Source organism: Sminthopsis crassicaudata, chromosome 5 (genome assembly GCF_048593235.1).
Source record: "Sminthopsis crassicaudata isolate SCR6 chromosome 5, ASM4859323v1, whole genome shotgun sequence".
NCBI classification, from domain to species: domain Eukaryota; kingdom Metazoa; phylum Chordata; class Mammalia; order Dasyuromorphia; family Dasyuridae; genus Sminthopsis; species Sminthopsis crassicaudata.
Window position 1 is genome coordinate 42,667,539 of NC_133621.1, and position 26,266 is coordinate 42,693,804.

A 26,266-nucleotide genomic window follows, 5' to 3' on the forward strand; every position below is an offset into this window, starting at 1 on the left:
TCTATGTGGGGTACTCCCAGTAAGGAAAATCCCTTTAGCATTCCAGGTTGGCATCTTCTCTGCAATTTAAAGTATTTGAGAGTTACCCATAATATAGAGAAGATAAGTAGTTTGCTTAGTGGCAAACTACCTGATTATGTCAGAAATAGAACTTAGATTCTCACAAAACAGAATTTAAACGCTTACTAAAGTTAAGCAACTTCATATGGGCTCACATGCTCTAATGCCTAGAAATTATATTCCTAAATCCAAGAGCAATGTGATATTTACTCCACCATGATGTCTTGTCTTAATATAAGGCATAGAAATCATTCCATCCAAAAACTGTATTTAAAGGTCACCTGTACCAGCCCTGTATTTCTTTTTGGATAGGAAATATGTGTGTCTAAATGCGATATGAATGTAGTGATTAGGAAATTTTTGTTCACCCTTGGGTTATGTGACTTAGCCCAGCGAGGGCCTAGCATTAATTAATTTGCTCCATTTAAAAAGTCTCCAGTTTTCTTTGTATTCTAAAAGAGGTAAAGGAGGTGAGATTAATTATTGACACAAGAGAACAAAGTGGTGTTTGGTATATGTACATGAGAGAGAAGGTACTTACTCCCTCCTTTCCTTAGAACATCAATGACTAATGGATACTGACTAATTGAATTTATTGCTGGGATCTGAGGTTATTACAAACCATATTCATGGGTCACCTGATAAATCATCTCTGCTGATTCCTGCTTTGTGTAGAATTACCCTCTTTCTACTTATCCCTCCTTTTCTCTCTGTCCTCCCCCTCTGCCCATGTACTATCCCTGAAATACCGTCACCCAAGAATGGAGCTGACAAGTACAGTACAATATGCTTAGCTAATGAAAATCTCAGCCCTTTCTGTTAGTCTGTTATTCGGTCTTTTAATTGTTCTTTATGTGTAGATAATACCTTATCCACAAAGAAATATAAAACACGTGCATCCAGGTGTATATGGACATGTATACACAGACACATGTGTGTTTCTGTATATGTTACCTATATGCACAGATATGTTTTGCTGAGTTTCTCATTATTCCCAAACTACCTTTGACTTGAATAATTCCCAATGTATTTGCTTCTATACAGCTATCAATAAGCCATTTTTACTTGAAATTTTCACACAACTTTCTTCATATATTTATTTATTTATCTATTTATTTTGGTTTATCCTTTTTGTTTTCTTTTGTTTTCTTCCTTTTGTTTTCTTTTTTTTCCCTTTTTTTTGGGAGGGGGGTTCTTCTATTGCTCAAAATAGTAGGCGGATTTTCCAATCTTAAAAGTAAACATAACAAAACGTTTGCCACTAGAGAGGTATACTCTGTTTACTTTTAAAAAATAGTACTGATTATGCTATCCTTTCTATGCCTAGGAAGAGAGTCCATGAACAGCCCCTACAGATTCATCTGGGACATTTCCCAAAACAAATTGCATTTGATTCCCAAAGTTTATGATGCATCCAAGAATGGATTGCATACTGGGAAATGATAGTCCTGCCGCACCTATACTAAATCTCTAGTGTGTTGGATCCATTTGGTTTTTCACTAAAGGAATTGGGGATTTGGGCAAAAGAGACTATTTGGTGATCCATGCTAACTCTTTCTTCTCCTCTCCATCTTTTTTCTCTCTTTCTCCTCCTTGTGATGCTCTCCCTTGGAAGGTTCTGCTACACTTCACCACTGGCAACAGTTGGCTCAGCCTCACCTGGGGGGCATCCTGGACCCCCGGCCCGGCGTTGTCACTAAGGGCTTCCGGACCCTGGACGTTGACCTGGACGAAGTGTACTGCCTTAACGATTTTGAAGAAGATGAGACAGGTGACATTTCTTACAAGGGCCTTGCTACCTCCATGCCAGTTCAGCACTCAGAGACCTCAGGTGAGAGGTCACAAGTACAAATGACTCTTTCAGACCACAAGAATTATCCGGGCCGGTCTCAGGCATTCCCCGAGGAGATTCAGGAGCCGACGGCGGCCGATGATGATGATGATGAGGGGTCTGGTGAGGGAACCGCATTAAGTCCTGTAAACTCGACACCTTTACAGGATGCTGAATACTGGGCCATTTTTACATCTTTCCAGGGTGCCATCCTTAGTGGTGCTTTCTGTGTAGCTTCAGCACGTCTGTTTGGGTGATGATTAAAAAGCACTCCCATTTTTTTTTTTTGAGTTCTTAAAAACAAACTCAGAAATGTCCTGTCTCTTAACAGCTAGATATCTGTTGAGCTTTGGAAGTGCATGGTCTAACAGAGCTGCCTTTAGTGGGACAAGGAAAGGCTGCTAAATGGAAGTGCTCATTGTGGGCCCTGAGGTCCCCAGGGCTGCTCTTCCTCATTGATCCATGTTGCTACCACGAGTCAGGAAGGAGCGATCAGGGGCCAATGGGGAAGTTTTCAGAGTAAGAGGAGGCAAGGTTGGGAATTTAGGAACTGAGCAGGACACATATGCCGTTGTAGACTACAGAAGCAAATTCACAATAAGAAAGCTCAGTATTACCAATGAATTCTACAGATCCAGCTTTTCATATAAATTTTTTGGAGGGAAAATGATCATTCATCCCCTGTTCTCTCTACCCCAGGATCACAGATTTTTAACATCATCTTTCTATGTAAATGTTGGATTTTTGAAGGGAAGCAGCGTAAGATAATGAACCAGCTTCAGAGTCAGTGGGTCCACTTTCAAATTCTACCTCAAAGACATATGGAGTTGTGTGACCCTTGGCAAATCACTTAAAGTATATGTGCCTCAATTTACTCTTGTATAAAACAAAGGGGTTGGATTTTAATTGCCTTTCTATCATCCTGCCTCTGATATAAAGTGGTTGTATGACTCTGGGCAGGTCCCCTAGTCCCGCAGTGCCCCAGATAGCTAAGACATTAGTGTAGAATAGCTGTTAATACTCGTTGGTGAAGTGGAGTTCCCTTTATGAATGAAATCATGGGTGTAGATCAAAACACAAGAGGAGCTGTCGAGCTATCATTATAGGAAATGGTCTAAACTAAGTTATAGCTGCAAGGAAGTGAGACTCTTCTCAAGCAACATGGTGCTGGGTCTTAAGGCATTCAAACCATTTGTTCAGTGTGAGCTTTGGCTCAGTCTGTTCAGTTCTCCAGTGTCCCTGCCTATCCAAGCATCGATCCTCATGCACCCAGTCCCAAGTATAGAAACTATAACATGTGCATGCCTTCAGTGGTGGTATGTTCTCTGTTTCTGTGTAGTAGATCATGTGCATGTACTCCCCTCTCCCAGAAATGAATCAGGACTCTCCCTATTCCTGTTTTCTGTGCAGAAGCAACACACTCCCTAAGTCCCAAGATCTTGAGCTAATTCCCTTGTTTCATGCCATAATCCCCTGCCCAGAGCCCAAGGGGACTCCATTCTCATTTGATGCTCCAGGAGAGCTACTGTAAAGGGCTGACTCAGTAGAATACAGACCTCTGCCTGCTGAGCCCCCCTGGGCTATGTGTTTAACCAGGCCATTGGCACGTGGTCAGGAGTTTTATTTCTGTTCTAGGTAGTCAGATCTTGTGCTCAGAGCCCCTGGGGCCATGAATCCACAGTGCTCGCATTATGGGGCTTTACTTTAAACTACTCAGCACTCTTTCCTGCTGGGAAGGAGAAATCCCCATGAGATGAAAGAGGTCAGGGGAAAAATTGCTTAATTTGGCATTATCATAGTGACAATATTATTTTATTGCTTGAATAGCCTTCTAGTGAAAAAAGGAAAATGGAAGGATCATACAGCTTAACTAGAAGGGACCCCATGGGCCAATTAATTCACTATATCTTATTTTACAGCTGAGAAAACTCAGGCCCTGGGAAGTTTCGTTCATTTGCCCAAGATCACAAAGGTGACATCAGAGGAAAAATTGGAACTCGGCTCCTCTGGCTAAAGATCCAATGTTCTTTCTGCTGCTGTTGCTTATTTTTATTATTGGGAAAAGGTGACAAAGCAGCAATCAAAATCCATGGCAGGAAGTCATCCTGAAATGTCCTGCTTTCATGTGAAGGCAGCTGTGCTAACCACTATACCACCAACGCATTGTCCTGCTTTCAAAAGGGCTTTTCCTTTCCTAATTCTGTTGCTGTTTTCTCATAGAATCATTTCTTGATTCTATACTCAGGACAGAATATTGACTTTAAGACAAGAGTCATGGGGGGAAGGACTAATCTCTTTGAACACTTTTTTTTAAACAACCATAATGGTGCTGAGAATTTCTCTCACTGGAGACTTTCCTGACATCTTTAAGAGATGAGATAATGTATGTATGGGTGACAGATCTCATTGCATAGTTTGAGAAGCTAAAATTTACCACTGAATTCCTCTAGCTTCTCATTCTCACTATTACCCACAGGACAAGATAGCTTTCTTCTTCTCTACCCTATATTCTATTATCTCTTATTGCTTTGATGAAATAATAGCTGCCTTTGCAAATACTCTCATGTGAATGAATCCCAAAATGATCCTGCAAAATCTAAATAAGCAAAGTCAGCATGTAATTGAGGAGCTGGGAGAAAGTGTAGTGCTAATGAATGAAATTATAGAAGGACTTTCCCTGGGGTAAAAAAAAAAGTCTTCCTGCAATTAATAAAAACCACACCATTTAATCCCCCTTCCATCTCCCAAACTTAAAACAACAAAATATAGACAATTTTATCTTCCATCTGAGACTGTGGTTAGAAACCTATTGTTAAAACTTGGCTGAGGGATCAAGGCAGAGAACTAGGAATAAGAAGGAACTAATCTCTCTGGAACTCAAACATTAGCCATCACCTCAAAGGTAATTCAAGGATGGACTAGTCAGTTGTCCTTAAAGTGTCCGTGGTGTATTTCCCTGGGTCAGACCCATCTTTTAAAAAGAGACTTGCCAAACATAACTCACCAGACTCTCCTCTTGTAGCAATGGGACTTTCATAAGTCTTGAAATATGAGAAGTAAGTTATTCTCTTTTTTTAAAATATTGAATAATTGACTTGTAGGAATCTCCAACAATATACATGGGTTTAGTGAATTGTATCTATGTATGTCCAAGATGACTTGAGGAGGGTCTGACTCGGGATTCCTTTTAGGTTCCTTTTCTTTACTCTGGAGGCCAGAGAACTAGGTCACCACTAGTGACTCTCCTTTTTTTCATGCTACAAAACACCAGTAGCTTCTGCTTTGGAGACTCCATAAGATGAAGATTACTGGAGTCTTCCCTAGCAACTGATGTGTTGTAAGCATGTCTCAAATAGGTTTCTGGAGAGCCTATGGACTCCACTGGAGTAAAAGTTTTGAGCACTTTTTAGGATTTATTATTTTTATCTGTGTTCTCTTAAATATCACTGCATTTTAAAATATTCTCCTCTTCAAAGGAAGCGTCTGTGTCTCATGTTTTGACTAATGTGTATTAAAACCGAAAATTTTAATCTCTAGGTTAAAGTTTTATTTTGTTTTCTGTTTCTTATTTTGTTTATTTTCATGTTTCTAATGAGAATCCAGTTTTCATCTATAACATGGAGTTGATTGTGCTCACCTCACTGGTCCCTTCTCATTCTAAATTTATAATCCTATGAAAAATAATTATAATTTTCGCTGTGCCCACAAGTCAATAAACACTCGTTATAAGTGCATACTATGTGCCAGGCACTGTACTAAGCACTGAGGATACAAATATTGAAAAAGAAACAGTCCCTGGCTGCAAGGAATTTACTATCTCTTGAGGGAAGACAAAACAAAAAAACAAAAAAAAAAGGAAAAAAAGTTGGGGTGGAGGGAGGAGATACCCAATACAGAGGCATGAGGGGGAGGGAGTCAATCAGAGAAGTTCCACTATAGTGCAACTAGGTAAGACATGGGGAGATCTCTCTTTAAATGGTGGATTGGAGTTCGTGGCCCCACCATCCAATCAGAGAGGCAGTGGATCCCTCGGGCTGATGATGAAATTATCCCAATAACGAGCTTTTTGGGGTCAGGATGATAGAAGATAGCCAGAGAAACCCCAAGATAATAGTGTAGCCAGTTGAGAAATGAATCACGTATACATATGTGGGACGCTTAGATCTCAGTTCAGAGACTGCATTTGAAGGATCATATTAACAGAATGGAGAATTGAAAAGCTGTTTTTATGACATTATTATTATTTATTATGACATCATTATTTATGACAGCTTCTTAATGTGGAAAAGAGCTAGAGAACTGTCATTTGTTGTTGTTTCATTTTGTTTTCTGAGGCAATTGGGGTTAAGTGACTTGCCCAGTGTCACATAGCTAAGAAGTGTTAGTGTCTGAGATCAAATTTGAACTCAGGTACTCCTGACTTCAGGGCTGGTGCTCTAGCCACTGCACCGTCTAGCTGCCCCAGAATTGTCAGTTTTATAGTTTGGATCTTCAAAGTACTTTAGGGACCATCAAGTCAACCTCCTCTTTTTAATAGAGGAGGAAATTGAGGCTGAAGATTAAGTAATTTGCTCAGTGTAATAGTCTAAGTAAAAGAAATAAGAAAATGAGCATATATTTTAACCCTCCTGATCCTTGGGGGAGGGGGAAGAAGAGACAAGGAGTTCAAAATTCTCTGCTTAGTATTAAAATGATTTATATAATATTATTTTCTTCCAAAAATCTCAGTCCGTCTTCCTCATAAACCATTTTTGCTTCATTTGTCCAAGGTCAGTTTTGTTTTAGAGGAATTGTGGAGGAAAGGGAGAAGGTGGAGACCCATTGGTGAAGAAGCCAGAAAGGAAAAATAATTGAAGAGTTCCCTAGCTCTCCTACTTAGACTAGTAACTGGTATTATTTACCCATAACTGTACAGCCACTAACTTAGTCACCCTCTAATAGCAGTCACCTTCCATAGCAGGAAGCTCAAAGAGAACTGGCAAAGAGAACTAACTTGTCCTTTCCATGAATAGAAAAGAAAGAAAAAAGAACATTTTGATTAGGTTATCCCAGGATTTTATAATCTAGGCTCATTTATCCAGCAGGTCACATACAGGTGAGATTTCCTTTCACATACCACTTTATCCTTATGCTTTTTTAACATCACGAGATTCTTGATGACTGAGAGGAACAGGCCAGTGGCAAAAGCGAAGGAGCTACCATGGAAGAGAATAGCCAATAGTAAATCTTTGCTACACTCATACAGTATTAGGAAATACTTTGACTATTGCTTATAGCCATAGGGTAGCTATGCAAGACCCAAGCAGAGGCCTTTGTTCATTGGATCCAAGTCAACTCAACCAGACACTTACCTAGGATCCCCTGAAGGAAGGATTACTAGGGTAGTTTGGGGAACCTTTGGGAGCTGGACAGTGGAAGCTGTGTGTCTGTATTGCACGAGAACATTATAGATTTGGAGACCAGTGTATCGGGACCCCTCACCATCTGAAAGGCCAAACTGGCAGGATTTTTGGAAAAACATTCAGACCTCATAAAAGAACCACATTTCAGAAATTCCTTAATGCCAAAGAGGACATTCATTTTCATGCTCAAACTACAGATGTATTAGCTAAATAGAACTCATAAAGGTTCTAGAGATGTATTCCTCCTTGCCCTAGTATTGCATTTGATCTTTACTGAGCAAATTTGGCCAGAATTCCAGAGTGAGATGAACAAAAGGAAGATGTGTGTATGTGTATGTGTATGTACATAGATTTATATTTGTGTGTATGTATACACACACATATATATATATATATATACATATATGTATATGTATGATTTGTCTACTCTCTATTATTTTGAATATATTTGTTTATTGATTTGGGGGCAGCTAAGTGACACAATGGATAGAATGCCAGGCCTAAAATCAGGAAGAATTTTCCTTGTGGCCTTAGACACTTCTTAGCAGTTGATCCTGGACAAGTCATTTAAACCACTTTGCTTCTGTTTCCTCATCTGTAAAATGATGTGGAGAAGGAAGTGCCAAACCACTCCAGTATCTTTGCCAAGAAAACCCCAAATTGGTTCATGAGTTGGACATGACTGAACAACAGCATATTTATTGATTTCTTTCTTAATGACTAGTGAATAGAATGTGGGCTTTGGAGCCAGGAAAATCTGATTTCAAGTCAGACTCATATTGGCCGTGTGATCCTGAACAAATTGCTTAATCTCTCGGGGCTTGAGGCAACTAAGGTCATGAGTTTCAGGGAAGTTGCCAGTATAGATTGGTAAAGGGACTGTTCTCTTATGGGAGTTCCCTAGACCAATGAAATCACAGATTCAAGACCTATCTTATTTTTGAAAAAATTTTAAAAGACAGAATAAGAAGAATCATCTCTGGCAGCAATAGGTAAATTGGAAAAGATTCCCTATAGATTTAACTGGGTCATGTTCCAAGCCAAGGAGACTCATTAAGAGTAGGGCGCTTTCTATGTGTTTTTAAGATACTTAGGCTACTTGCAAATGACAGTTAAATTCTTCAGCAAAAAATAAGTATATTTGGAATATATTTAGATCCATTTTTGTCATAGAACAAAATGGGCTTTTATGTATCTGCAATTTGGATTTTTTTGACAGTAACATTTTAAAGATTTAGTATAGTTAAAAAGCTGACCACTCTGATGGCATTAATCCCCTTGGTGGCACTGACTGGAATTGCAATCTGAGTGCCTTGACCAGACTTGCCTTAGTAAAACCAGCCCTCATCAGCCTCAGTCTTGCCCTTCTACATCATAGGAGAGTTCACAGTCCTATTAAAGGTCCGAGATAAAGGAAGAGAGTCATGTAGCATTTGCCCACAATTCATCTTTTCAAGTACAGAGGATTTTTCCATCTGTGTAAAATTGTCCCTTAGTTCAAGGGTGGGGAAAGGAGAGAAGTCTCCACGGGTCTCGGGTAGCCAATCCTGTGCCTCAGCTTCCTTTTTAAAAAAATGTGAATTGGCAATATTCATATCCCAAGAGTTGTTCAGGTGTTTGCGGAATTCTTTGAAATCTCAAGAAAAACCAGTATTCTTATGAATAAAATAATTATCTAGTCTGTGTGTTTTGTATGACTGTCTTCTCTCCCTCACTCCCACTTTTTCAGCTCATTTTATTTTTCCATGAGTCTCTTTTAAACATTTTGTTAACTGGATCCTGAAAAATGCCTCAGCTTTTCCTTCCTTAGGGGAAGATGAATGAACCCACTACTCTTCATTTAACTATTTGCCTCTTGGTATCCATTTAGGCTCTTTCCAAGGCAACTTTAAAGGAAAGAAGTAAAATCATGGAGACAGCTACAGAAAGATTAGAGGACCCAATCTTATAAGGCAGGTGTTTGAGCTTGATTACAGTAGTAATAGTGTCCTTTCTTAGTGAAAGTCCTTAGTGCTTAAAACCCTAGTAGATAGAATATGTTTATTTGGGCCACTTGGGGGATATGTCTTGTCAGCCTTTTTTGGCCTGTTCATTCATGGGATTGACTAAATTGGCTCAGGACTGGCTCCATGTCGGTATCTGGGGAAGGAAGATCAAGTAGACCAGGACCGAGTCCCCATTGCCAAAGCCTGACTTGCCGCAGGAGGTGTTGATAGTGCTGTGACCCAGCTGGGTCCTTTTGGGAGAAGAGACAACTTACCTACGGTGGACCTCCTAGCTCAGTATGGGATTTGGGATCAAGTATCATGGCCTGCTAGGAACCTTTTAGTAGGAGAGTGATCTAAAACTATTGCCTGTGAGTGGATTAATACAGTTAATATTTGAGAGGTTTTCTGGAAGGCCTCTTGAAGATTTTATCTCCAGGCAGGGACTTTGGTCCTAGAGAGAACAGAGACATCTTTTTGTGGTACCCTTCTAATGACCTTAGATTAGTCTGCATAGAACCATTGAAGTATAAAATTGGGAAAACTAAATGTGTAACCAAATTATAATTTATCAAAGGGTACAAGTTTGTTGTAAAAATGGATTAAAAAGTCAATCACCTGGAAGGGTCCTTGAACATTTCTTTAGCATAATTAAAGGACCATATGTAAGAAAAGGAGATAGTTTTAAAAAAAGAAATGAAATTGGGGAAACCACATATACAATTAAATCACTTATAATTTATCAAAGGGCACAAATTTGATGGAGAAGTGAATTAAGAAGTCAATCAGAGCTGAAAGACTTCTTTATCATAGTTAAAAGACCATATGTACCAAACAGAGATAGTTTAAAAAGAAAGAAAGAATATATGATATAGTAATAGAAAAAAAGAGCTAGAAGGTATTAGAAAGACCTAACTTCTGAATATAATGTCTGTGATTAAGCCAATCGATCTCTTAGTGCACCAGGTAACTAACTCTCTTAAATTACTATAAATGACAGAGCAATTGCCATTCTGCATTAATGGAGGGAGGTTTCTGCATTATTAGGAATTCCTTATCCTGTAGATTTAAACCCCTCTCCCTAAAATCCCTAAACTGAATAATAGTAATATGGTTTAATGGATCTAGTGTTGGGCTGTAAGTTAAAAAAACAAAACAAACAAACAAACAAACAAAAAACCAAACAAACATCCGAGTTTGAATGATGATGACCTTTGTGACACTGGGCAAGTCACTTAAATATGATATGCCTCATTCCAATTTTCACATCTATTCTTGTTGAAGAGATTCCCATGGATTTTGACTAAAGCCTAAAGGTTTCCATTGGTGGATAGGGATCACACACAAATAGTGAAGATGGGGGTGGGGGTATAGAAAGAAAAATACCTGTTTGTTTTCATTAAACATAAGTGAAATTTCTTAAATAAAATCCTCATTAGAAACACCTTCGTTTATATGCCCAAGCCCTTTAAACTCAAACCATCGGCCATCTCTCATGCACCTTGAAGTTGGCTCCCTAGTCTCCTTGAAAAAGATAATATTTTAAGCAATTTAGCCTTTCTATCGTGGGCCCAAAGGTTCATGATTTCTTTGACAAATGAATCCCTGATGATTATATTTAGGATGTCATATTCCTCATTGGCAAAGAAAGTGCCCCTTTGCAGTTGAAGGATTCAGGGAATGAATTTTGGAAACTATATTTTCTTCAAAAGTCTAGCTTCCCTACAAAAGAAATGCCAAAATTGAGTGTAGATGCCCAGGATGGGAAGTTGTGTTGTCTTATTAATAGCTCTGAACGTTAGGTCTGACATAGATTTTGCTTTTTGGCAAACGTTAGGTGCTTCCATAGTGTCCAGTGATATGAGATCACTTACTGTCTTTGTTGTTAAAGGAAGGAAAGTCCTTCAGCGACATGGCAGCCTCTATTGACTGATGGAGGAAGACCCGGTCCAAGCTTTCCTAGTGGTATTTGGGATGGGGTTGAATCTTTTGGCTTTGAATCTTGATCTCTTTCCCTTGACCTTCTACCTTGGTTTCATGGCTTTGAGAGATCGACGACTTCTATACTTTTAGCAGCCTTTTCCCTGTCCCCAAGGCCCGTTTTTCAGTGATGGGTTCTGCTTCTGCTAATGCAGCTATGTCTTTCAAATGCCCACTTTAAAAAAAGATACTGCAATTCAATTCTAATCCAAAAAGGGTGGAGGATGAAAGTGACATGGTGCCCCAGTATCCCCTTCCCCCCATCTTTGGCTATCTGGGCCATGTGTTTTAGAAGGTGGATGCCCTTGATCTTAAATCCAGCATTGCTTCATTCAATCATGTGTGTCATCTAGCAAAGAACTGTTGTGTCTTGATAATCTCTAATAACTGTATTTTCTTTTCTCCTTTCCAAATAACCTCATGTCTGTTATTTGGGATCCTTTCCTCAGCTTTTCTGTGGCTTTTCTTTTTAAGCCTTATCACAATAAGAGAGTCGTGATTGCTAGGCTACCCTTCCCTTCATAGCTTTTCCCATTTGTGTGTGTGTATGTGTTTGCAATAGTTTCTAAATTAGCTGAGTCCATCATACATTACATTGGTTGAGAAAAAAATATGATGGAGATTGGACCTGATTTCTTCCCTGCTCCCCACCTTGATGCCTTTTATGTCATGACTTATGGCATAGTGGCAAGAGCCCTGGATTTGGACCCAAAGATCATGGATTCAAATCCTTGCCTTTCCACTTATTGTTTGTTGAATTGAGCAAGTCACTTACCATCTCTGGGCCTCAATTTCCTCATCTGTAAAATGAGAGATGAGCCCTAAGACTGTCTAACTCTAAATCTAAGATCCTATGGTTCAGAGTTTGCTCCAGTAGCAAAGACAACAACCAACCTCTTGCACAACAAACTTCAGGTACGCAGCCATGTGTTGTATTAAAGTGATCAACAATGTCACATTGATTTTCCATTAACCCATCTCAGTCCTCATGGTCTTAATCTCATCTTCCATTATGTATTTGGGATTTTTTTTTTGCCTCCGTTCTCCGATTTCCTCATCCAGTTTGATTTGTAACATACGTTTTCATTTCTGTTTTCCTTTAACAAATGGAAGAAAAAATGGAGTCCCTCCAGTGAGCTCTAGACCCAAGCTGGGAGCTTTTCTGGAAGACTCTTTTCTAAAAGGGTCACCACAGCTTTTTAATTTACAAACTGGACAAGTGGGGCAATGATGCTAAGTTAAGTCTGCTCCTCCTAGGAGGTCTCTGAGGGCTGAGTGGGATGGGGATCTCTGTGAATGTGTTGTGCATGCCATTTGGAACAGTCTCTTTTTAAAGAAAAAAGAACCTTTAAGTTATGAGTGAAGAAATCCTATGCAATCATGATCTCTTAAGTAGAATGTAAAACTAATTCCTTAGCAAGCTTCTCCGACGCACGGCTCTTAACCTTTCTGATTTCCTTTGCTGTGGATCCTAATCTGCCGGGGACTTGACAACAACTTTCCAAACCTTTGAAAGGAAAATAATTGGGCAAATTGACCAACATGGTTGCCATCGGCTTCAAACAATATTCATCCATTCAAAGATCATCCATGAAATCAGTGGTCCTGCCAATGCTTGTACCTGTTGTGTTTTAGTTAGGCTTTCTTTCAGCATTCTTAACATGGTCATCCTTGATTGAATGAAGAAATTGAAGCTTTCAGAGGTGAAATCTTACCCAAGATCCTCCATGTAGAAAATGGCAGAGTTGAGGTTTCAACCTAGATCAATCTTGATCAATGTGTGCCCTTGTAAAGTTGTTGTCAAGTCCCACTGAGGTTTTTGCATCTCTTGCAATGACAATTACAGATGAGCAGTAGTGGAACCAACTTTTAAGAGCCTCTTTTCATGAAAGAAAAAGGGAGCAAAAGGCTTCTCCTCACCCCCTTGCCCCTACCACAGCCCCCCAACCCCTGTTGGGTGAGCAGCTTAGAGAAACGATGCTTGAAACAACCCTGGCGTGACAATACACCCCCAAATGCTCCCTATCCTTTCTTGCTTGGAGTTCTGGCATCTGTTTGAGTGTGAGAACCTTTCTGGAGTGCTGAAAGAGGAAAGCAGCCCCCATTATACAGCCAGGAACCAAATTTAAATCCAAGGCAGATTGGCCTCCCTACCCCCAAGCTGGATCCACTACTGAAAAGAAATATGATGGGATACCTTTACCTGGATCAGGAGGAAACCTGGAATCCATCCCTGCATGATCAGGGTACTCACCAGCCAAACCTCAGATTTTCGATTGTTTTTGAGAGCTCCTCCAACAACCAAGAACGTTTGTGTTTTCACCTTCCTCGCCTAGATCCAACTGAAAGGTATCTCATCACTCTTCTTGCATCTGTTGAAGACTCTGGAGTCTCTCTCTGTCTCTCTCTCTCTCTCCGTCTCTCTCTCTCTCTCTCTGTCTCTCTCTCTCACTTATCTATAAATGTCAAAGAATTTGTTTTGTGTGTGTTTTCCCCTTCTTCCTCCAATGTAGCTCATCATCCTGGGAAGTGTATGTCGCAGACCAACTCCACTTTCACCTTTACCACCTGCCGCATCCTGCACCCCTCCGATGAGCTCACGAGGGTCACGCCAAGGTAAGGGATGACAGCCCTGGGGTGCACATTTGGGTGACTTCAAGAAATGGCTGGCAGCCCTCAGCCTTTATAGCCAAAAGCATAAACCAAAGTAACTCAGTAAGGAAGAAGATCAGGCACTCGGCAATCAACAGTTTGGAAGGACCAAGGTTAACGAATTAAGTTCCTTTTATTTCCCCTCCAGCACTCAGTTTGGAATAGACAGCTTTCCCTTTTGAAGGCTGCTCATGGGATTCAGTTCAGCATACGAAGGGGATAGAGCTCTGATTTGGAGTCTGAAAAATTGGTTTCAAATCATTTTAATAGTTTTAAACTATGTGATCTCTCTGGAACTTGGTTTTCTCACCTATAATATGAAAAGTTGGACTTTCTAAGGTCCCTTCCAATTTTTTGTCAATAATCTCTCTCTCTGGGATGGATTTAAATCGTAAATTCATAGATTTAGAATCAAGAGAGGTCTTAGAGAGCATCTAATCAAACTTCCTCACTTTATGAACAAGGAAATACTGAGGTCCATAGTGCCCTACGCAATGAGCCAAACCAAGGCTGGCACGTGAGCTTTTGACTCCAAAGCCAAACTTCCTTCCATCATCCCATAGTGCCTCTCAGATGTATAATTCTGCATTATATTGAGAGACCAAAAATCCAACAGTATGAACAGAAAGCGTTCTTAAGCTACTTCTTGATGGAGACTTCCAAGGACCTTCTTGTGGAGCTCTGCTTTGAAATTTCACGGTAGTGTGAAATTTTTTAGAAGGGGATTGATTTTCACTGTGTCCAAAACCATCAGGCATCCAGGTCACTAGCACAGTGCCAGTCTTGAAGCCAAGAACACCTGAATTCTAACCCTACATCAGACACTATAACCAGGGCATTCTCCCCATCTCGGTGTTCTCACTTGTAAAACAATGGAATTGGAATCGGTGGTCTCTGAGATCCCCTTCTACTGTTACCTTACACAGCTTCAGTGTTTCATTGATACTCAAATGGGTGGAATTTGTTGAGGGATCAAAGACCAAAAGCAGAGCCCATTCCTAACCTATGGCCCACTCCCCTCAGCTTCCTCTGAGAAGCTGTGCAGTGAGTGGATACTGGTGAGAGCCCTTCACTTGTACCTACCTCTCAACATGACCCTACTCAAGGGTCCCAGAAATTTAACTAAAGGGAAATTACATTTACACCGTGGCTCTAGGGACCAAGAAGAAAACTTCCTGCCCATTCAGACTGGACCAGAATGGACCTCAAGTGGACCTGAATGGTAGGGAGGGGAGGCGTGAGACCCTTCTCACCAAGGAGCTCTTTCACCTGTAAATAATTCTTCACAGGTCATGTGAGGAGGAGGAGGAGGAGGAGGAAACGGCCTTATGTCACGTTATGCTGAAAGGAGATATAGGGCAAACAGTATGACCCAGTCGGTCAGGGGGTGAGCAACGCTGTTGGCAGTACTTGTTCCTGCAGGGTTTTGTACGATGTGTGTGTGTGTGTGTGTGTGTGTGTGTGTGTGTGTGTGTGTGTGTGTGTGGCTAACCTGGAAAGATTAGATGCTGAAGGCCATTTTGTTGGCATCCCAAGCTAATATTCTAACAGGTCATGTTCCTAACATTTAAAGATGCTCCTTCCTCAAACTTCACAGGAAACTGACATTGACACTAATAGATACTCAACCCCAAAGCTCTCATTTGGTGGAATTGGGCCAAGGTCTTTTAACTGTTTGTGTCATGGAACCTTTGGCAGTCTAGTAAAGTTAATGGATCATTTCCCAGAAATTTTTTAGGGAATAGAATAAAAGGCAAAGGATTACAAAGAAAATTAATTATACTGAAGTATAATTATCAAAATAGTTTTTTTTTTAAGTTCACAGACCCCAGATTAACAAGCTTTCAATTATGAAACTCTGGTTTTAAATTTTACTTTTTTCTTTCTTTTTTTTCTTCCTGTGATACCTTTCTTTCTTGCCCTGTAAACCCAATTAGCAAGATTTTTATTTTAAGTCAAAGAAACAGAGTCCATGAAGGTATTCTATTCCCATGGCTGTGGTCCTTAATCCTGGTAGCGCACCAGTAACCACATTTTTTTTAAACCAAGAGTTTAAGTAGAGAGAAGAGTCCTTTGTCCTCAGTCATGAAGTTGGGTTTGTTGTTTTGTTTTTATTTGGTTGAGTAATCTTATTTTTGGTAACCTGATAGAAATTAAATAGAAAAACTGGGAATGAGAAAATTTGTTAAAAGTTTAAAACTTTGGAAATTCTTTTGGTAAATTTTATTTTTAAAAACATATTTTTGGTGGAATGCAATTCCTAAAATCCACCTCCATTACTCTTAAACAAAACAAAACAAAACCAGAATGAGAACTCTCAGCTGTGGTTCTCTAGCCTGTGTTTAAATAATTCCTTTTTCCCTTTGTGTGATGATGCTTTGTTTCATGAGATGGTGTGCATGTTGGCTGTTCATTCAGGCTCACGGACTAACAAGCCGAAGGTGATGCAGCTTTGATTTGAAGTTTTTAAACTTAAATTTTGAGGCTTACACATCTTTTATTTGTAAGGATTTTTCATCCCTGGCTTTCCCGTCCTCCCCATTTCTTCAGAGCATGCAAACAAAAATTCTCTTGGATAATGTGATTCTTTCTCTCATTGACTCTGAAGTATAGAAAGGGCAGTCAGTAGAAGCTGCTTTTTTCGAGCGTTCACTAAGTTGTGGCTGACCCAGTGGGCGTGCTGTTCAGTGGAGCTTTCTCTAGATAGCGTTGACAGTCACAGACAAGTCCACCAGGTGGCATGAGGAAATAAATTATGATAGTCATCCTAGGTTTGTCAGTATTATGGACTCCAATGGAAGGGTTTTGATTTCATTGTCTTCCTTATTCCATTCTCTTCCTCCTTTTCTCCTCCCTTCCTTGCTTTTTCTTCTTCCTTCTTTTTTCCCTTCCTCTCTTATCACTTCTTCCTGTTTTTCCTTTCTGCCTCTTTCCTTCACCCCTTCCTCCTATCTTTCTTCCTTCCTCTTTCTTCTTCTCTTCCTCCTCCTTCCTTTCCTTATTTTTCCTCTCTATCCCTTCCCTTTTCTTCTTTTCTTTCCACTTCTTCCCATTTATTAACCACCTACTATTTCTCTTCCTTACTTGGTTATTTACGTTAACCTTAGTAGTGGTGGCCACAATTTAAGCCTGAATTTTCCAGATTTTTTTTTTTTTGCCACTGTTATCTGATGTTCCTATTTAAAAGGAGTTTCCTCCCCTCCACTATTATCAGTAATCTTGATAGCTTTCTCCTTAATCTTATTCTCTATTCCATAAATATATGTGTGCACAAACACATGAATAAATATAGCTTCCATTCTAGTATTATGTTAGAAATCACAAAACCTTTGTTACCTGTCCCAGCCTATCCATCTTCCCCCTTCCTGAACCCTTTGCCCAATTCTATTCTGGTAGCCAATATCCATGAACAGGTCCAATAAGGCATATATGAGAAGGACTGGTCCCTCAGTGTTGCCCAGCAGAAGAAACACTGGATTAGGGTTTCTATTTTAAGTTGCCAGATCTTTCACTGTGCTGTCTGTGCTTAGATCAAGTCGCTCCTTAGTTTCCATGTTTCTAAGTAAGGTAATTAAGAGTGGGAAGGGAGTGTGACTTGCACTAAAATTCAGGTCTTTTCTGGTGCTGAAAATCTGCACATCTGAGTGACTTGTATTATTTGAGCAAGAATCACATACTAGATTTTTCTGACTTTTGCACAGCTGGGTGTGTTGCTAGTCAGTCTTATTACACGGGCGAGCACAGACTAAAGTGTATTTCCTTAACATCATATTTTTGTTCCTTTTTAATGGACAAAAGAACTAGTGTGAAGTGGGTGGGAGAGAAGAAAATTAGGAACTGAGTCAAGTAGGAGAAGTCTTTTACCTAATGATTTTCTCCACTTGACTGATATTAAGAGGAATCAACCCTTATTTTATGGCTTCAATTCTTGTCATGGCTAGTCTTTGCATAGGTAGAATTGACAGTATTTTATGTGGATCCAGGAAATCTAAAAAGACGTCTTGCAGTTTTGTGGTACCTTTCCTTTATCTTTTTTCCCCACACTCTCTCCCCCCAATCAAAAACTGCGGTGATAAATGAGGTCATTTATAATTTGGTCTGGATAGAATTTTCTTCTGATGATTCATTGTGATGTAAGGATAATTCTGTGTTCTCAAAAGCTAAGCTCGCAGGGGACCATTTTGGCTAGGCCTTATCCACTGGAAAGGCTTTGAACCCAGACCCAGTAACAAAACTGTATGTCTTTGTCTGCTGTCCAGGAATCCATCAGTCAGCTAAGGTAAAAATCTTTTTACCTGTACAAGCTTGACCACTAAATGATTCTAATCACTACCAAGAACTAGAAGGCTTGTGATCTACCTTTTTGAAGAGGAATGTCTGCTCTCGCGAAATCTCATCCTTTTTTGGACAATGGAGTGACTTTAAATCAATGTATCACTTTTCCTTAAGCTATTGACGGTGTGGTCGCATGTTGGACAGACAGGAAGAGCTGGTAACTGTGTGACCCTGGGCATATACCTAACATTTCTGAGCTTCAGTTTCCTCATCTGTAAAATGGGGATAATAAATGTATTACTTATCCCAAAGTGTTGTTGTGAAATTGAAATTAGATAAGACATAATTCACTTTGTAAACTTGAGAGTAATATTTATGAGTGCCAATTATTTCTACTGTTATTATTATTCTATTATTATTATTTTGTTGGATGGATGAAGGGCAGTGGACCCTTCTTATAGGGCTATTACATAGTAACGAGAAAGAAGAATTGAGTTTACAGAGAGGTTGTGGGAGGTAATAGATTTTACAGTTTTGTCCAGGACTGGCCTTTAGTGCATCCTTTCATTTACTCTGGAAGCAACTATGGAGCAACAATTCTGGGCAAGGCACTGGAGATAAAAACACAAAAATTAAGTAGACCCCGCCTTCATGGAGCTTACCTTCTGTCTGTAGGTTTACTTTGGGTATCCCAAAGACGTCAGTGGACTTTTAATTTTGCTTAAATCAGTGGTCCTCAAATTTTTAAAATAGGGGGCCAGTTCCCTGTCCCTCAGACTGTGGGAGGGCCAGACTATAGTAAAAACAAAAGCTCACACTCTGTCTCCGCCCCTCAGCCCATTTGCCATAGCCTGGCGGGCCGCATAAATGTCCTCAGCGGGCCGCAGTTTGAGAACCCCTAGCTTAAATAGTACCTAAGATCAAACTGTTTCAGTTCAACCCACTATGAGCAGATTGGTATTGATTCATATACTAATTTCCCCCCAGATTTTGAGAGTGTTTCACGTTGACTAACCACAGCTAATTTTTTCCCTTTTAGCCTTAACTCAGCACCGACTCCAGCTTGTGGCAATTCTAGCAACTTGAAGTCCACGCCAGTGGGCACGCCATGCACCCCCCGGCGCCTGAGTCTGGCCGAGTCTTTCACCAACCTCCGGGAATCCACCACCACGATGAGCACGTCCCTCGGGCTGGTGTGGCTGCTGAAGGAGAGGGGCATCTCGGCGGCCGTGTACAATCCCCAGAGCTGGGACCGGGCCGGCAGGAGCCCCTTCTTGAACCCCTACTCCCCTAAAATGGCTGTGATCCCTTCCACCCCTCCAAATTCGCCTATGCAGACTCCGTTGTCTTCCCCGCCGCCCTTTGACTTCAAATGTACCAGTCCCCCTTATGACAACTTCTTGGCTTCCAAACCCGCCAGCTCCATCCTGAAGGAGGTGAGGGAGAAAAAGAACATCAGGAACAGTGAGAGCCAGACGGAGGTTTCTGTCTCCAACCTCAACCTTGTGGACAAAGTCAAGCGGTTCGGCATTGCCAAGGTGGTGAACTCAGGGCGCACCCATGCCCCCGCTTTGGCGGAAGACCAGGGGCCTCTTCTCTGCCCAGGGGCCCAGGGGCCAGCGAGGGCCCTCGTCCCTGAGGGCCTTCCCCTCGGCTGCCCTGTTGTCACGAGTGCCATTGGAGGCCTTCAGCTGAACACTGGGATTCGAAGGAACCGCAGCTTCCCCACCATGGTGGGGTCCAGCATGCAGATGAAAGCCCCTGTGACTCTTACTTCCGGCATCCTGATGGGTGCCAAGCTTCCAAAACAGACAAGCTTGCGATGAGAGGAACTTGGTTCCTTTTTTTTTTTTTTTTTTTTTTTTTTAAGAAAAAAAATAACAAAACAAAAAACAATATTTTCCTTTACCCTCCCAGTCCTCTGACCTCCCTTCTTACTCCGTCCCCCACTCTCAGTCTCTCTCTGCCTCTGTCTCTCTGTCCCTCTCTCTGTCTCTCTCTCAATCCCTCCTGAGTAGACAAATCAAACTTGTGCCTAATGGGAGAAGAGTGTAAACTTTGTATAGTATGTAAATATTTATCAGAGACCTTGTATCTAATTTTATTACTCTTCAGATATCATAAGAAATGGCCCAACGCTGCAATCGCTATCTTAAGGATTTAACTTGCTGACCTTTGCCAGGTCTTTTAAAAATGTTTTTCTTTTATTTAAAGATGCACTGAAAAACCAGTTATTATCCTGTGGATAGGGGGGAAGTAAATCCTTTGGCTTGCTGACTGTGATTGTAGGGATGGTTATAGTAAGGACGGAAGGCTTTGCACATGATACCAATCACAGTGTCATCATTTTGGGTGGATTAATGCTCGATCTGCTGGATGAACGTATCATAAGCCTGGTCCTTTTCTATATACACAACAAAGCAGCCAATTTCATATTCGTGTTGGGACATCCTGATTTTATTTTGCTTCTGCCAGTGGTCCAGTTTCTTTAAAGCCCACATGGCTTCTCTGCCTGAATGAAAGATTGTGTCTTTGGAGGGAAACGTTTGTGATTTTCCTTATGCAGAAAACTTGAAATCCCATTTCTTTTAATCCACAAGTAGGCCAAAAGTCTGGAAAGAATGAGGATGCATGGATTTTTTTTTAAGAAGAAAAAACACTTTTTTTCCTTCAAACACATTTTGCATAATGGTGCTGGCTGAGCATCATGTTACCACGTGCTCTCATGGCACTGAAATATACACTTCACAAGGTTATTTTCATCTTGCATCAGGGAAAATGGCAACTGGTTTCTGGGAACCACAGCCTCTAAGCAAAAATAGTCTAATGATCCGAGCCAAAGATCCTTACTTAAATCAGAGGGCCTAAAGGGGGAAATGTTGGGGTGTTTCTGGAGAAAGCATATTATTTGGTAAGAGAAAACCCACCGCAAAACAGTGATATGAAGGAGAGAGGCTATAGAATTTTGATTGTTAGGTTTCACTTGCAGAATATCAGACTATTTCCAAAAAAAGCAGGGCTGTGGGATGTTCATATGCTCCATATCCTTGCCTTTTTCTCAGTAGCCACTTTTGAAATCCAAACACTTGAGCAGCTCCAAGGTGCGACCACTTAATACCCATGTATTTTCCCCCTCTCTTTAATAGAGGGCATCGTATCAATGTGATTTTCTAGCCTATGGGCTGTTTTTGTTTTTTCCATTTCCTGTTTACTTTTGTGTCCTGTGCTTGGGAAAAAAAAAAGATGGAGTTGCTTTCGGAAAGAATGAAAAATGAAAAGGTAGGTTCTGTGGAGTGTTGCAAATGTGGAGTGATTTGGGAGAGTAGCTGTCTTATTTATAAACACAAACATATATATGCACACACAGGAGTAAATCATTGAGGTGAAAGTTACAAGTAACCTCAAGATACATTTCAGAAACACGAACCAAAAATTCTGCAAACCTGAAGTTGAAGCATCTTAGTATTACGTGTCCAGACATAGCAACAAGAGTGTACTGTAATATACTCAATCTTGTCAAATAATGCCTACGAAAATTACTTTTATTATTGATTCCCTATTGTGTGTATGTCTCTGTACATAAGTTTATCTGCTTTTTAACCTCAGCTAGACCATTTCCTATTCTTCACACCAATTGTATTTCTATAAAATGTTTCCTTCCAAGAAGGTAGTTTATTTATTATATTTGGTTATCACACTTTATGTCGCAGGATCATTGCCATTTCTTCCAGCCTCCTACTTGAAGAATTAGTACTGATGATCTTTCACATAAATAAGTCATCTTTGCCCCTCTGATAGAGTTGTCCGTCCCTGAAGGGAGTCCACATAGTGTTATGGACACTTAGGATGCTTTGAGAGAAAGCATACAAGCAAGCGCGGCTCATGTTTTAAAATTCCTATTTATTCTCTAAACCTAAGACATTTTAGTAAAAGCGTGTCCTCGGCTCGATTTGCTGTTGTACGTGTGCACTTACTGCAGATAACTTAACTATCTTTTTTTAAAATTTGAATGTATCTTAAACCTGTAGCTAGATAGGATAACAGGAAAACCACAGACTGAATGGACCATTTTATATACCCAAAATGAATAATCAACCATGCATTACCACGAAGGAATTAAAAAAGGAATAACACATCATCCACTTGGGAGGCGCAATAGACTTTAGCCTACAGAATAAATGGTAGACATTGTACAACCACTCCCAGAAGGTGTGTTGGGAAATGCATCAAATGATACAATAAAATTTTCTTATCTAATGATTATCAATAAAATAAGCTTGAGTGACCTGGTGTCATATTCAGACATGTGTGGGTTTTTTTTTTAAACTTCTTTCCTGAGGAACTATGTTGAGAACAGCACATGGTATATGCAGTTTTACTTTTCTAAATTAGTAAAAGTATGTGCATTGTGTGTGTGTATATATGTAATATTTCATATAAAAATAATGAACTATGGTAAAATGAGTAGCTAGGCAGTGCTTCAGTGGACAGAACACTGGACTTAGGAAGACTGATCTTCCTGCATTCAAATCTGGCTTCAGATACTAGGTGTGTGATTCTGGGTAAGTTACTTCATCCTGTTTATCTCAGTTTCCTCATCTGTAAAATGACCTAGAAAGGAAATGGCAAACCACTTCAGAATCTTTGTCAAGAAAACCCCCCCTAAAAAGATCACAAAGAGCCTGACATGATTCAAATGACTCAACAACAGTAACATGTTGAAATATTCATTTCATGCCATTTCATTTGTCCATTGTTCTTGATCAAAAGACACTGACTGCCATAAATGCTGAATTCTTCTTGTCCCCTTTTGTGTGTAAGCAAGTCATTTACTACTTAAATACACTGATGGATATGAAACCAAGGTGACCCGGCAGAAGCACAGCAGAAGCACAATACCCCCGGATATTGTGGCTCTAAGCAGCATCCCCCTTTCAGAGCATAGGCCCTTGAGAAATGAATTGAAGTTATAGAAATATAAAGAGTGGTTAACTCTTCCATTACCTTTTTTTTAGTTTAAAACTTTTTATATCGCAACATTCTCCTCTCCTTCCATACCCAGAAATCCTTAAGAAAAATAAGAAAAGTTGTTTAGCAAAACTGACATATTTATTATATTATATATTATTTCAAAACTGTGGTTGTAGCATTTTATATCTAACAAGTGGAGGGAGGTGCTTTCTTTTTTTAGGCCCACACTTGGTTCCATTTACTTTTTATAGATATCTGGATTTAAAGTCACTCCAATTTTCTGTTTCTTAGTTTTTTTTTCTTTTCTCTTAAAATTTATCATATCAGGGGGCAGCTAGGTGGCTCAGTGGACAGAGCACCAGCCCTGAAGTCAGGAGGACCCGAGTTCAAATGTGATCTCAGACACTTAACACTTTCTAGCTGCCTGATCCTGGGCCAGTCACTTAATCCCGATTGCCTCAGGGGGAAAAATGACCAGATCAGAGGTTCTCTATCTAGGATCCACAAAATTATTATTATTATTAGGATTTTGATAGCTATTTTAATAAAGTTGGTTTCTTTCTAATCCTATGTGCTTTGTTTTATACATTTATAACCATTATTCGGGGAATAGGTTCATAGGCTTTATCAAACTGAATGCCAAAGAAATCTATGACATAAAGAAGATTAAAAATCTGGCCTAGATGATCTGGAAGATTTCTCCAGCTCTAACCTTCTTCTCAATGACTTCTGGTTAATACCTCTTCAATCCTTTCAGTGGGATGTCAGAATGTCTGGGTATATGCCATTTAAAGTTGAAATTCAGAAGATAAATCAGGTAAAGAGAAGAAAAAGAAAATTTGAAGATGGTGGGGGGGATAGAAGAGAGGAATACCCAAAGGAAATAACCAAATTTGAAGACTTATGATAAGCTAAGTGACTCTGAGTGGAACAAGCTAATATTTGGGGGAGATGGGACTTGAATCCCAATATTTGTATGACCAATTGTAATCTTTTCTGCTTCTAAGGGCTAAAACACCAAACACTAAAAATAGTGTGTTAGGGGGGAGGAGAGGGTTGATGACATATTGATTATCTTCTATTTATCCTCTCTGTATCTCTTTTGTAACCTGTTGTTTTCATGTGGTCTCCTCAATTAGACTGTGAGTTTCAGAACAAGGATTATCTTTTGCCTTTGTTCTCTCCAGGTCTCAGCACACATTAAGAATCTAGAAGGTGCTTAATAAATGCTTATTCATTAACTAATGTAATGCCTAGGATACATATAATAGGCACTTAAAAATTCATTGACAGGTGGTTAAAGATATTGTGCTAGAAAGGATCTCTGGGATCATTTAGCCCAACCTTTTTGTGAGGGATGTAGAAGACCCTTACCCAAAATGATTACTCAGAGATCACTCAATAGAAGGCAGAAAAGTTGTTTATTAAAAAAGCTGGAGGATGAGATTCCCATCAGGAGATAAGAGAGAAATCTTGTGGTAGGAAGTACTTTTGCTAAAAAAAGAAATAATAATAATAAAGACACACAGTTTTTATACAAGAGATTACATCACAAATAAGAGAGCATTGAAAAGGGGAGGGGAGGCATCTAATTGGTTGTTGCTATTCAGAGAGATTGGAATGGAAGGTTTCTGTTTCCTAGAAATCACCTGATTTCTAGGAAACAGAAAATCAGGCCTTCAGGCTTAATCAAGGGGATAGTGGTCAAGCTCATAGACTAAATATCGATAAATGTCAAATACTGATAAATGTCATTAGCTCAGGTTATGTAAATATGTTTATAGCTGGCCAAGGCTCAAGTAAATATGGGCCTGCACATATCATACAGATCATAAGGGAAACACAGAAATAATGAAAATAAAATACAGGAAAATAAAATTCATGCATTCCTTTAAGTTTTTCCCTTATCTTTCTATTCCACAGATTTTCATTGTACAAATGAGAAAACCGAAGCTCAAGGAGATCAGTTAGTCAACAAGCATTTATTAGTCACTTATTATGTGAAAGGCACTGGTAACTAGAGCTACAAAGAAAGGCAAAAATATGGTACTTATCTTCAAGGAGTTTACATTCTAATAATTCCTAATAGGAAAGACAGTAAACAAGCATCCATATAGCAGAAAGGGGATTTTGTATTTGATCCTAGAGGTAATAGGGAGCCAGTGGAGTTTATTGAGTGGGAACAGCTGGGGTGGTGACATGATTAAATCTGCACTTTAGGAAGCTCAGTTTGGCAGCTGAGTGGAAGATGGATTGGGGAGGTGAAGACTTTAGCCAGAGAGACCAACCACTGGACTATTGCAATGTGAATCTAGCTATGAAGGGTGAAGATCCTGAATGGGTACCATCTGTGAACCAAGTGACCTAAAATATAAATATAGCTCTGGGAGGGACCACCTCCATACATCTCAATTTTTTTTTTATTGTTGACATGTTTCTGATTCTTTGTGAGATACTGAGGAGATTTTTCATTTCCTTTTCTAGCTAGTCTTACAGATGAGAAAACTGAGGCAAACAAGCTTATGGAATTGCTGAGGGTTACCCAGGTAATAAGTGAGGTTGGATTTGAATGTAGGAAGATTGAATTTTCCCAATTCCAAATCCAGTGGTCTATCCACTGCACCACCTAGCTGCCATTTTGTATTTCATTTACAATCAATAAATGTTACACCCCTATGGACTACTCTAACCTGGTAGCTCCCCTTAGAGCTACTCTTAATGCCCGTCCGTCGACGGCACAGCTAGGCCACACTTACCCGTCTTCGGGCACCAACCCGGATCCCATAGAGACAGAGCATTAGGAGGTAGGGATGAAGCGAAAGAGAACTTTATTCTTAGATAACATATATTTATACCCTCCCCCCCATGATATGGGGGAAAAGGGAGGTCTTCTAGGAACCTGGCATAATGGGATTGACCCAAGAAGAAGGAGGGAGGCGTGCTAGGCTTTGAGAGCACTAAGGAGGGAGGCCTGGTACCTGGAATCAGACACCACCTCTTGGGGCTGTGCCCCACCTCCACGTAGGACTCGCTTTCACCTTGGAACCTCTCATCCCTCAGGTCCTCCCACATGCCTTGAACTGCATTCCTTGCTTCTAGAGGCTTTTTAA

The 26,266-nt window shown here is 40.0% G+C and overlaps 1 protein-coding gene across 1 annotated transcript in view; it reads left to right on the forward strand.

Moving 5' to 3' along the window:
* The window catches only part of TRAK1 (trafficking kinesin protein 1), a 166,563-nt gene extending 144,077 nt beyond the window's left edge, over positions 1 to 22,486 (forward strand). The window contains 3 exon segments of the mRNA XM_074272180.1: positions 1,676 to 1,891; positions 13,772 to 13,874; positions 19,225 to 22,486. Coding sequence (XP_074128281.1) covers positions 1,676 to 1,891; positions 13,772 to 13,874; positions 19,225 to 20,011 — 1,106 coding nt within the window. The 3' untranslated portion in view covers positions 20,012 to 22,486.
* The last annotated feature ends 3,780 nt before the right edge of the window (positions 22,487 to 26,266 follow it).